This window comes from Scyliorhinus canicula, chromosome 19 (genome assembly GCF_902713615.1).
Source record: "Scyliorhinus canicula chromosome 19, sScyCan1.1, whole genome shotgun sequence".
NCBI classification, from domain to species: domain Eukaryota; kingdom Metazoa; phylum Chordata; class Chondrichthyes; order Carcharhiniformes; family Scyliorhinidae; genus Scyliorhinus; species Scyliorhinus canicula.
The window spans coordinates 93341353-93354860 of record NC_052164.1 but is presented as its reverse complement, the minus strand read 5'-3'; the positions used below and the strand labels follow the sequence as shown (position 1 = coordinate 93354860).

At 47.6% G+C, this 13508-nt stretch overlaps 1 protein-coding gene across 3 annotated transcripts in view; it reads left to right on the top strand.

Annotated features, from left to right (window-relative positions):
- The window catches only part of sik2a (salt-inducible kinase 2a), a 164114-nt gene that overhangs the window by 35701 nt on the left and 114905 nt on the right, over positions 1-13508 (top strand). For all 3 annotated transcript variants that reach the window (XM_038779352.1, XM_038779350.1, XM_038779353.1), the window contains exon 2: positions 5571-5687. In XM_038779352.1, the coding sequence (XP_038635280.1) occupies positions 5571-5687 (117 nt within the window). The remainder of the gene's footprint in view (positions 1-5570; positions 5688-13508) is intronic.

The following is a 13508-nucleotide window of genomic DNA, read 5'->3' as shown; positions in this document are numbered from 1 at the left end:
GTTTGGTTAAAGAAGTGGATTTTCAGGAGCGCCTTAAAGTAGGCAAAAGAGATGGAGGCTGAGATTTAGAGAAGGAAATCCAGATCTTGGCAGTTGAAGGCACTCTCACTGTTGGTGGAGTGAATACAACTAGTGATGTCGAAGAGGTGAGAATGGGCCGTGCAGAGATAGCATTGATTGTAGGGGGCTGCAGGACGTTACAAAGATAGGGAGAGGTTGGATGTGAGGCTACATGAAGGCCCAAAGGACCAGGAGCTGACGTAGGCCAGTGAAGACCAGGATGATAGGTGAACAGTTTTCAGTACAAATTCGGATGGTAACAACAGAATTTGGGTTATGTACACTTTAGCTCATCCAAGTCACTTTGGGGTTCATAATTGTGACCCTGACTTGAACCACTTGGTGTCACACGGGTATGTTGCTGACAGTACATGTTGCTACCACTATTAAGATCCTGTACTGAGCAATCGCTTGCCAGCTCCGGTGGCAGCACGGTAGCATTGTAGCATTGTGGATAGCATAATCGTTTCACAGCTCCAGGGTCCCAGGTTCAATTCCGGCTTGGGTCACTGTCTGTGCAGAGTCTGCACATCCTCCCCGTGTCTGTGTGGGTATCCTCCGGGTGCTCCGGTTTCCTCCCACAGTCACAAAGATGTGCAGGTTAGGTGGATTGGCCATGATAAATTGTCCAAAATTGCCCTTAGTGTTGGGTGGGGTTACTGGGTTATGGGGATAGGGTGGAGGTGTTGACCGTGGGTAGGGTGCTCTTTCCAAGAGCCGGTGCAGACTCGATGGGCCGAATGGCCTCCTTCTGCACTGTAAATTCTATGATATTACAGCTCCTCTTTGAATTGTGCTGCGAGATTTTCGAGAGCCACTAGGACCATTATTTCAACAGCCTTTTGGGTCACTTGAACCATCAGCTATGTCAAGCGAATAAGATCAGACAAATAATAAATAAAAGCAAATTACTGCGGATGCTGGAATCTGAAACGAAAGGGAAAATGCTGGAAAATCTCAAAGTCTGGCAGCATCTGGAGGGAGAGAAAAGAGCTAACGTTTCGAGTCCGATGACTCTTTGTCAAAGCTAACAGACAGAGAGAGTGGGAAATATTTATACTGTGGAGTAGGAATGAAAGATGTCATAGCCACAGAAACCCAGGGAAACCGGGTGCTAATGGCCACAGATACCAAGGTCAAAGAGTGCTATTGGCAGTCCCCAGAGAGGACAAAAGATGTGAAAGGTCAAACAGCAGGAAAACTAACATCAGAGGATGAACTGTAGGTGTGGGGGGAGGGGAAGGGGGAAGCAAAGAGGAGAAAGGTGCAGGAAAGAAAGAAATGGTAAAAAACAGTTAAAATGAAATGGGATGAAAACAAAGGGGTCGAGGTGGGGTAGAGCTAATCATCTGAAGTTGTTGAATTCGATGTTGAGGCCGGAAGGCTGTAGTGTGCCTAACCGGAAGATGAGATGTTGTTCCTTCAGTTTGCGTTGCGCTTCACTGGAACATTGCAGCAGGCCAAGAACAGACATGTGGGCATGGGAGCAGGGTCTTTTGTTAAAATGGCAAGCAACAGGAAGGCCAGGATCCTGAATGCGAACAGACCGAAGATGCTCAACAAAGCGATCACCCAGTCTGCGTTTGGTCTTTCCGATATAGAGGAGACCACATTGGGAGCAGCGAATGCAATAGACCAGATTGGAAGAGGTGCAAGTGAAACGCTGCTTAACCTGGAATGTGTGTTTTGGACCCGGAACTTTAAGCATGGAAGAGGTAAAGGGGCAGGTGTTACACCTTCTGTGATTGCATGGGAAGGTGCCATGGGTGATGGGATGGGATAAGATCAGACTACAAGTCTTTATCATTTTAGTGCGTTGATGATAAACTTTCTAATACCAGTTAAAATGTTTGAAGTGAGCCATTCTTATAACCGTGCGGGTGGTTGTCTTAAGGCCTTGTGGCACATGTGAAAGGAACGGTCAGCCCCTTGGATTTGAAGTTGGGGAAAAATACTGCAGATGCTGGAAATCTCTAGTACCCAATTATTTTTTTCCCAATTAAGGGGCAATTTAACGTGGCCAATCCACCTACCCTGCACATCTTTGGATTGTGGGGGTGAGACCCACGCAGACACGGGGAGAAGATGCTGGAAATCTTTAACGGCAAGAGCAGTGGGGGCGAGTGTTTAGTGCAGATCATTCATCAGAACTGCATGGTGTCACCAGTGTGCGGCATTTGGGAAGGAGCAGAACAAATGTTAGGCCAGGTGAGAGGAGATAGGCATTTCATAAACAACATACATACGCAAACACTTGACAGGTGGTGGGGGAAGAGAAATGAATGATCTGATCAACTGCTCAAGTGGCAAAAAGGTCATGGCTAAATGATATTAGCACAAGACAATAGATATAATGAGAGAAATCAAATAAACAAATAAGAGGACATTCACCAGACATGGAGAATATGTAAACAGCTTAGCGATGAGTGATAGAATGGCTGGGAGCATGATGAACTGGTAAATGTAGAATGGGTTCAAGCAGTTGATCAGATCATTCATTTCTCTTCCCCCCCCCCCCCCTCCTCTCACCCCCCCCCCCCCCCCCCCCCCCCCAAACCACCTGTCAAGTGTTTGCGTATGTATGTTGTTTATGAAATGCCTATCTTCTCTCACCTGGGTTCAAGGAGCCCAAGAACCAGCGAGAGGAGCAAAGCTGAAGTATTGTGGATGCTGGAAATTGGAAATGAAAACGAGAGCAATGACTGCGAAGGTTGAGCAGATGTGGCAGCGTGTGTGGAGACGGATACCGAATTTTAAAACATTCCCTGTTGCAGAGAACTCGAGTGTTTGTCTCAAACTGAATGGGTTTGGAGGATGTCCTTCATTGGCCTTGGTTGCTTTTCGTCCCCATTTCTGTGCTTCCTTGGTTGCTGTCGTTGCGTTTGGGTCAGCGTTTCGCAGCCAGAAGCAGCGTTTTAGGAATGGGGACTCTTGTAGTCGCCGCTTTGCAAGTTGCATTTGTTTTTTGAGTACCCAATTATTATTTTTTTTCCCCAATGAAGGGGCAATTTAGCGTGGCCAATCCACCTAACTGGCGCCTCTTTGGGTTGTGGGGGTGAAACCCCACGGAGACACGGGGAGAATGTGCCACCTTCACATGGACAGTGACCCAGAGCCGGGATTGAACCTGGGCCCTCGGCGCCGTAGTCCCAGTGCTAACCATTGCGCCACATGCCGCCCCTCAAGTTGCATTTGTGAGGACTTTGGGGGAAATTCAGTGAGGCTGCACTTCCAGAAAAGAGTCTGATTGGGTGAGAACGTTGATTGGAGAATGGCTATAATATTACAGTCGGAATTCTCTGACCTCTGATCCTGTCCAATAGGACACTGCTCCAAGAGGGTGCCTCCCTGACTATTTTTATTTATTTATTATTCCATTCAGTTACCTTGGTGCTGCTCATAGCGCCAAGAGAGATCCACACTCTGTGTGGAGCAGTCAAACACCAGCAGATGTTTATGTTTAGTGTGAGAGAGAGAGAGAGAGCACGGTGATAGTGCTGCTTGAGATGTGCGAGCGAGAGGCCGGCCTAACAGCACTGCTTGATGCAGGAGGATGAAAGAGGAAACGGGACTGCTTGAGGCGGGAGGATGAAAGAGGAAACGGGACTGCTTGAGGCGGGAATGTCGTGCCCGACACTCATTATTCAGTCCTGCCTGGCAAGCCTGCTGGGAGCGGACATGGTATCATCATGTCTGCGAAATATGGTTCATATTTTATGGAGATTATTTCACTAGTGAGTACAGATGGGGAACACGCGGCAGAAAATGGGCTCCCAATGATGTCATTGCATATTCCGTACAACAATGTTGCTCCAGTTCAAGACCCGCATTTAGTTCTCATTTGCAAAATCATCTGAAAGTAAGCCAGCGAGATAGGTAGACTGAGACCAAAAATACCCCACCCGCAACTCGTTTCTGGCATCCGTCCACTTGCACTATGTGTGGGATCATTTTCATGTAGATTTAATTGTTTTTTATTTGTGTAGAATTGCCCTGCCACTGCCCTCTTTTTAAAACATATTTGTTGCAAATATTGTTTGTGGCACTTCTGTTGTCAAGTGTCAGAAAAATGGGCAGCAACAAATTAAAGCTAGCGGAAAAATTTATTGGACTTTCCTTTTGCCAATTTCGCAATTTACAGTAAACGGCCTTTCATCGTTCTCTTCTGTTCTGCTCCAGCCTTCCAAAATGATCTGCACTCTGGTAGAAGAAGGTACATTATTGAAAATTGAGCTGGTTGTAATTGAGGCCCGGTGATGTTCATTAACTGTACCAGTGTGTGTCCTAACACTGTACCAACGTGTGGTTCCCACCAGTTCCGGGCTCCACAGCTGTCTTGCATAAAGCATTTCAGTTCAGTCGATCTTACTCATGTCTTATAAATTTATAAGTAAATGGCACAGACTGGGGGATAAAAGAGCCTGAAAGAAATGCTTCCTTTTAAGTAGCAACAAAAAGGAGCCAGTGAATGTCAGAAATGTAAAATAAAAATGGAGAATGGCCGGGAATGCTTAACCAGATGGGAGAGAGAGACGGAAGGCGAGAGAGTAATGCTTTGGGGGGGGGGGGGGGGGGGGGGGAGAGAGAGAGAGAGAGAGAGAGAGAGAGAGCTCTGATGAATGGTCACAACCAAAGCAGCTAGCCTGCCGTACCTTATCAGATGCTGACCAACATCCTCTGCTTCCAGCATTTTTTTACTTTAACAGTGGTTAGCACTGCTGCCTCATGGCGCCAGGGACCCGGATTCAGTTCCAACCTCGGGTCACTGCCTGTGCGGAGTCTGCACGTTCTCCCCGTGTGTGCGTGGGTTTCCTCCGGGAGCTCTGGTTCCCCCCCACAGTCCAAAGATGTGCAGGTTAGGTGGATTGGCCATGCTGGATTGCCCCTTAGTGTCCAAGGATGGGCAGCACAGTAGCACAGTGGTTAGCACTGTGGCTTCACAGCGCCAGGGTCCCAGATTCAATTCCCTCCTGGGTCACTGTCTGTGCGGAGTCTGCACGTTCTCCCCGTGTCTGCGTGGGTTTCCTCCGGGTCCTCCGGTTTCCTCCCACAGTCCAAAAGCGTGCAGATTAGGTGGATTGGCCATGTTAAATTTCCCTCAGTGACCAAAAAGGTTAGGAGGGGTTATTGGGTTAAGGGGATAGGGTGGAACTGACGGCTTAAGTGGGTCGGTGCAGACTTGATGGGCTGAATGGCCTTCTGCACTGTACGTTCTATGATGTGCAGGTTAGGTGGCGTATTGGGATTATGGGGAAAGGGCAGGGGAGCGGGCCTAGTTAGGTTGCTCTTTCAGCGTGTCGGTGCAGACCCAATGGGCCGAATGGCCCCCCCGGACAGTAGGAAATCTATGGTCCTATGATTCAAGTTGATAAAAATATAAATCATGCAACTGCTACTCAAAAATTTGTAGAAGTGTGAAAGTGATAGCAGCATTTTGAGCACTGGAGACAGCATGATAATCAGTTGCATGCTTCACATTTTCCCTTTTCTCTTTCACATTGGGGCATCAGGTTGCAATAAAAATCATCGACAAGTCTCAACTGGACGCTGTGAACCTGGAGAAGATCTACAGGGAAGTACAGATCATGAAACTTCTGGATCACCCACACATCATCAAACTCTATCAGGTACAGGACATCTAAACGTATCCCCGTGGCTGTCGTCACCTTGTCCTCTTCTTAGAAGATCATTTCTACCAACAGGGAAATTCTTTACCCATACTCAAAGAAGCCTTTTGGAAAAGAAGCATTTTTTTTGATGGAAGGTTCCATCAGACAGACTCGAGCAGGTTAGGTGGATTGGCCATGCTAAATTGCCCTTAGTGTTGGGTGGGGTTACTGGGTTATGGGGATAGGGTGGAGGTGTTGACCGTGGGTAGGGTGCTCTTTCCAAGAGCCGGTGCAGATTCGATGGGCCGAATGGCCTCCTTCTGCACTGTAAATTCTATGAACTAACCTGCTGCTGAACCTGAAACTTTAAAAAAAACTTTCGATCAACATAAGAAAAGGACTCGGCCATTCAGCCCCTCCAGCCTGTATTGTCATTTGGTTAGATAATGGCTTTTCATGTCTAAATCCCATCTCTGGCTTGAGTTCCGCAACTTTTAACACCCTTGCCTGAAATAAATTTCAGATTTGAAGTTTTCAAATAACACTCGCCCTCAACAGCTTTTTTGGGGACAGAGCGACAAATTTCCCCTCTCCTTCCTGACACAAGCACTGTCCCTGTAATTTTAGATTTATGACTCTCTGTTCTGACCCCCCCCCCCCCCCCCCCCCCCCCCCCCCCCCCCCACCCCGGCCATTCCCAGGCCATTTGAGATGCAGACCCTGGATCCGAACACCTTGCTATAGATGGACTCCATCAGAGGTCTTTCGCACACTCGATGTGATAACGTATGGAATCTAATGAATAGGAATTTGTTCACTTTGCAAGTGCCTTGTTGAATTCAGAAAAATGTGTTTTTCTTCCATTATTTGAGAAAGGGTCTGATTATTATATGCCTATTGTGGCCTGCCAAAGTGTTTCAAAGACACCCTGACGTCTTACTTCAAGAAATGCAACATAGACGTTAACGCCTGGGAGACCCTTACTCAGATGAGATCTACTTGGAGGAACTTTGTGATGAAGGGACACAATTATTCAAGGACACTCGAGGGATGGTGGTGGCATACGGACAGGTTGTTGTGATGGGATCACCAATCAGAGCCTTGATAACTTTGAATTTGCTGATAGGCTCAGCAGGCAATACAGAACAACATTGGGCTCTGATTGGTGGACTTCCATTTGGAGCTGTGAACTAACCACAATGTTTATAAAAATCAAGCTTTGATTGACACTCCCGGACCACTGCAAACAGATTTAAGTGCTGTTAGTCTCACAGCAGACCACTTCAAAGTCACTCAACGGGGAAAGGCGATGAATGGATAGCACTTAACTCTGTTTGAAGTGGTCCAGGAGCTGTAAATCAAAGCTTGATATTTATAAACATTGTGGTTAGTTGCTCAACTGATTCTTACTTGAGATGTTTGGGGGGGAGGGGAGGGGGTTGATAGATGTGGGTTTTGAGGAGGGGAGGCTGAATTACATTACGGGGCCCCAGCTGCGGGACTTCTCAATCGGGCTGTCGCTCAAAATGGCAGCCCGATAGCGTGATTCCTCGGGAATTCCTCACTATCCTCGCCATGGAAAAATGGCTAAGAATTGGGACTTGCTTCCTGATTTGCGCTCCTGGCAGGAGAGCATGGTCTTCCAAATGGAGCACCCTGCCCGAAGTTTAAAAGAGTCCAGCGAGCCCAATGATCATCTAGTTTAGCACACTGGCCTAAATCGCTGGCTTTTAAAGCAGACCAAGGCAGGCCAGCAGCACGGTTCAATTCCCGTACCAGCCTCCCCGGACAGGCGCCGGAATGTGGCGACTTGGGGCTTTTCACAGTAACTTCATTTGACGCCTACCTGTGACGACAAGCGATTTTCATTTTTCATTTCAAAGTTTCCAATGGTTGCGGGTGTCCTGCTGCTGATGGGAATATGAAACTGCCTTGGGACTGAGACATTGCCTGACAGAATTCGGTCAACCTTAATTCCTGATTTATGGGACATAGTTTGCGTCGATCCAAAATTCAGAGTGACCCAAACTGTCTGAAGTTACTGTTACACGTTCTGACAGCACAGAGGAGGCCATTCGGCCAGTCACGCCTGTGTCAGCCTTTGAGGGATCTGTCTAATTAGTTACACTCTTTTCCCCATATCCCTGCAAACTTTCCTTTTCGCCTGTGTTTATCCAATTCCCTTTTGAAAGTTACTATTGAATCTGCTTCCATCATCCTTTCAGGCAGTGCCTTCCAGATCGTAATAACTCTGTGCTTAACTCCTCTCTGGGTCTTTTGCCAATTACCTTTAAATTGGCGTCCTTTGTTTGCCAGCTCTCTCGCTACTGGAAACAGTTTCTCATTATTTGGTTCCAGCAAAATCCCACTTAATTTTGAATGCCTCTATTAAATCTCCCCAAAAAGGCCCTCTGCGCTGGAGGAGAACAATTTCAGCGTCTCCGGTTTCACCGCGTAATGATTCATCCCTGGCACCACTTCAGTAAATATTTGCCACACTCGCTCTCTCCCAAGCTCTTGATAGCCTTCCCAAAATGTGGTGCCCCAGAATTGGATACAATAGCTGAGGCTTAACCACTGATTTCGTCATGGTTCCATATAACTTAATCGCTTGGCATTTTCATCTTCCGTCTTCTTGTAATTTTTCCTGTTGCACGGTCAGGCATTTCAATGTACCATGTGCGATTCTAAAAGGATGCCTCTTTTTTTTAAAAATCTGGGACATGGAACGCTTCGTGTTGCTGTCAGTAACAGTGCCATTTCTTCATAATATGACGTAGGAGCAGAAGTGGGCCATTCGGCCCATCAATGTCATTCAATGAGATCATGACTAATCTGATATGATAATCCTCAACTCCACTTTCCCGCTTCTGTCTCCATAACTGGCACAGTGGCACCTTTTTTTTCTTTTTAGAAATTTGTATCCAATTCTTTTCCCCCCCCCCAATTAAGGGGCAATTTAATGTGGCCAATTCACCTGCCCTGCGCATCTTTTTAGGCTTTGGGGGGAAATGTGCAAACTCCACAGGGGTAGGGGGCCGGGATCGAACCCGAGCCCTCGGTGCCGTGAGGCAGCGGTGCCAACCACTCCGCCACCGTGTCTCTTGGCAGGGTGACAGGTAGATTAGCTACTGCTGTCTCACAACGCTAGGAATCCAGATTCGACCATGGGTGACCGTCTGTGTAGAGTTTGTACCATCCCATGTCTGCAGGTTAGGTGGATTGGCCATGCTAAATTGCCCCTCGGGGTCCAAAGATGTGCAGGTTAGATGGGGTTATGGTGATGGGGCAGGAAAGTGGGCCTAAGTAGGGTGCTCTTTCAGAGGGTTGGTGCACACTCGATGGGCTGATTGGTCTTCTTCTGCACTGTAGTGATTCTATGAACCCTTGATTCTCTTACTGATTAAAAATCTATCTATCTCACCTTGAACATACTTAATGGCTCAGCTACTACAGCCCTCTGCGGTAAAGAATGCCACAGATTCCCTACGCTCTGAGAGAAGAGATCCCTCCTCATCCTTGCATTAAATGGGCGACTGCTTACTCGGAGATTTTGCCCTCTGGTCCTAGACTCTCCCACAAGGGGAAACAATAATATGAATGATATCATTATGTCATGGATGGAGGGCTGTTATTTACACTGATATAAATCTTGCCCTGCGTGGATATTGTCATTGTAAGATTTTCTGTCAATCACTTTTGATGTGGAGAGGAAAGCCAAACATGTATTGCTTATTGATGTGAAGAATTCTTAATGCAGCTCATTTGATTTGTCGACCTATGTTAACATCGTAAATAGAACACTTTACATGTGTCTGGAAGCAAACAAATTGTTGGGACTTTTTCAATCAGTTCTAGGAAACGTGCCGCAATTTAAAGCACTTCATAATGATCCATGTTTAGTTTGTGGAACTAATCACGGGACACATGCCCGCCAACCATCCTGCTTCAGTGTCTTGACATCTCATAAATGTCGACCACAATCTTTTCACCTGAGCAATGCCAAGGCAGATTCATTTCTAGCTAGCAGCAGTTATCCACCCTTCTCTCGAAGAGTACCCGGTCGGTATTCTCCAGTCGCCAACGGCAAAATCGTTTGCCAATCGGCTGTGGAAAAAAAGTTTGTGCCGAAATCGGGGGTGCCACCACTTCCGCGAAGCTCCGCCCCCACCAAAGCGGCATACTCGGAGAGTGCGCCGCACGACGTATTGACGGCCTCAGGACGTTGCCTGAGGCCCACCCCTAATTCTCCGCCCCCGACCGGCCGAATTCCCGACGGCGTCGCTCGTGTGTGGTCTCATCTGTCAGGGACTGGGCGTGGCGGCTGCGGACTCAGTCTAGCGTCGCCACAGTCGGGGGAGGGCCAATCCACCGGCGGGGGGGACTGTTGGGGGGGGGGGGGAGGAATGTGGTCCAGGACACGTGAGCCGGCCAAAGGGGGCACTATTTCGCAGGTTGGGTCCGCGAGCGGCCGATACAATGTTGCACGCCGCGGCCGCTGCAGGCCTCCATCGCGCGCATGCGCAGCCACGGAACCCAGCAATTGTCCGGGCCGTATCGGCAGCTAGAGCCGGGTGCTCTATGCTGCCTTGACGCTAGCCCCCAGCCAAACGGAGGATCGGTGGCTGTTTTACGCCATTGTTTCTGTCGCAAAACACCACTGTTCCCACGGCGGCGTGGGGACATAGCCTCAAAATCGGAGAATCCAGCCCATCGCCCTTTTAAGCATCATTGAGGGGATGTTTGATTAGTTTTTTTTCATTGATCTCACACTATCAAATTTCCAGTGAGTCTCCACAATCCGGCGGTCAGGATGTTGTATGCTTGGCTTGTACAGTGACTCAGACAGACCGACCTAACAGGGTGAGGAGTGGTGATCGAATTTAAAGTCTGCAAAATGTAACCTTAACAAAACACGAGTACAGATTGGGTTGGGCACAAAAAACATTTATTAAAGAAAAGAGTTTTAAAAAAATTTAGAGTACCGAATTCTTTTACAATTAAGGGGTAATTTAGCGTGGCCAATCCACCTATCGGACACATCTTTGGGTTGTGGGGGTGAGTCCCACGCAGACACGGGGAGAATGCGCAAACTCCACACGGACAGTGACCCAGGGCCGTGATCGAACCCGGCTCCTCAGCGCCATGAGGCAGCAGTGCGCCACCGTGCCGCCCAGAAAGAAAAGATTTGATGGTGTTACCCATGGGTACAATTCTGAAAAATATCAAACTTTTGGAATGAGGGATTGAGGTTCCTACGTTTTATCACAAACTAATTTAACAATCTCTGCCTGATGGTCTCTGTCACACACACTCAATAATCACTTGGCATTACTGAAATCCTCCTGCCTGAATGATGGGGGTTAGATTTTCACCGAGCGTAGCAGAGGATGAACCAGACATTTATTGGGTTCAGCTTGACTTTATCCGCTGTATTTTTCACTCCGCACTATCGGGTTTCTGTTCTGTGCTGATCTTGTTTCGGATATATTTTTCTGGCAGGCAAGTTATTCTGATTTACAGCACATCCTTTCAATGACGTTTCCCCCAGAGATAAAGTACCAATTGATAAAATAGAAGAGCTTATTCCAGCGCATTACCTTAAATACCTTCTTTCAGTCATGTCTCAACCCCGCTACAGACTAAAATTGTTGGGTTCCTATCATCAAGTTATTAAGCGTGGCGCATATTAATCCTCTGTTTGTCGTTCCACTAGTTTTCTTCTGTGGATTCCCAACTACTGGGATCTTTTAAAAAAAAAAATTTTTTAGAGTACCCAATTCATTTTTTTCCAATTAAGGGGCAATTTAGCGTGGCCAATCCACCTACCCTGCACATCTTTGGGTTGTGGGAGCGAAACCCACGCAAACTCGGGGAGAATGTGCAAACTCCACACGGACAGTGACCCAGAGCCGGGTTCAAACCTGGGACCTCGGCGCCGTGAGGCTGCAGTGCTACCCACTGCCCCACCGTGCTGCCCAACTACTGGGATCTTGACGAGACGGGCAGACATCGCTTTGCTTGGGCAGGTTTGAAGCGACTGGGAATTATGCAGCAAATGACAAACACCGCAAGATCTGGTGCGTTAGCCACCTCTGCCTCTGTATGTTATTTTAACAAACTCAGGTTGAACTGTTGAATTTTACATTGGGGTGTATAAGAGTTCTTTGCAGAATTTATTTCACCTTGTGAGTTTTTAGCTCATCAGGCATACAAACAAGGAGCAGAAGTAGACCCCTTGAGCCTGTTCCGCCAAGCAGTAAGATCATGACTGATCTGATAGGCACCTCAAACTGCATCCCGCCTACCCCCAATAATCTATCACCCCCTTGCTTACCAAGAATCCATCCACCTCTCCCTTTAAAAATATTCGAAGGCTCTGCTGCCACCACTTTTTCAGGAAGAGAGTTCCAGAGTGGGTTGCCACTGAAGGAGCTGGTTCCAGTGATGGTGCAGTTGGGGGTGCGGTTTAGAGGAAAGGGCAATGTATAAATTATTGTGTTATTTTTCTTCATGGAAATTGCATTAATCTGGAAGATATTTTTCCATGAAATCTTGGGCACAGGGAATAATGCCACATGTATCACCCTGTCACACCACCGACACTGGCCACTTAGCCTGCTTCAAAGTTGCCTCCTGTTAACATTGTTGTTTCGAACAACACAACCGATTTGGCACACAGCACCTCAGCATGGACAGACAGACTTTAATCAGTAAGGGAATCGAGGGTTATGGAGATGAGGCGGGAAAGTGGAGTTGAGGATTGTATCAGATCAGCCCTGGTCTCGTTGAACGGCGGAGCAGACCCGATAGGCAGAGTGCCTACTTCTGCTCCTGCGTCTTACGGTCTTCTAATTTGCCTACATTTGCAAAATCATCTCGAAAAATACTTGGCTCCAAAGGCTTTGATGTACAATTTATTGAAAAAGATGTTGAGAGTGACAATCAGAATCTGCCTGTTACCCAGATTTTAGTTCACACAGAGAATTGGGCATGTGGCAAACAATAGCAATTACAAGTTCATAAGATATAGGAGCAGAATTAGGCCATTCGGCCCATCGAGTCTGCTCCGCCATTCTATCATGGCTGATCCCACATCTGCTACCTACAATGCTACAGACCAAGAGCTGGATTGTGCAATCAGCCAGAGAATCGCCTCCCTAGAACACATGACCTTGGAGCGGGGGTAGGCAATTTAACCTCCCGACCCTAAACACCCTCAATGTGATCATGGCTGATCCCATCCTGGCCTCAACTCAACCGTCCTGCCCGTTCTCCATAACCCTTCAACCCATGACCAATTAAAAATCTCTCTTAACTCCTCCTTTTACTCGCTGTCCCTGCATCCACCGCACCCCTGGGGTAGCGAATTCCACAGATTCACAACCCTTTGGGAGAAGTAGATTTTCCTCAGATTTGTTTTAAATTTGCTACCTCTTATTCTAAGATTATGACCTCTCGTTTTAGAATGCCCCACAAAAGGAAGCATCAGCTCCACGTCTACTTTATCCGTACCTTTTTAAGCATCTTGAGTGAGCCCCCAATTACAGCAGGGAAAGACTTGGTGGCCAGGCCTTACTGGCATGCTGTGAGCACAAGGGCAGGCAGGAAATTAGCTAGCTCCTATGCCAAACCAGATGACAGTATGGAGTGAGGGGCATTAGAGAGGGTGTGAGTGTGATTGGGCGTGCTCCTCCTGGCCCCACAAATGACGAAAGAATAAAATGCCAGCTGCCTTTGAAGCCACCATCACAGGCTCCTTTCTAAAAACAAACCTCCAGAACTGCCCTGGAGGACCTAGGATTTAATTGTGGCTCACCAGGACACGGCCACGAGCAA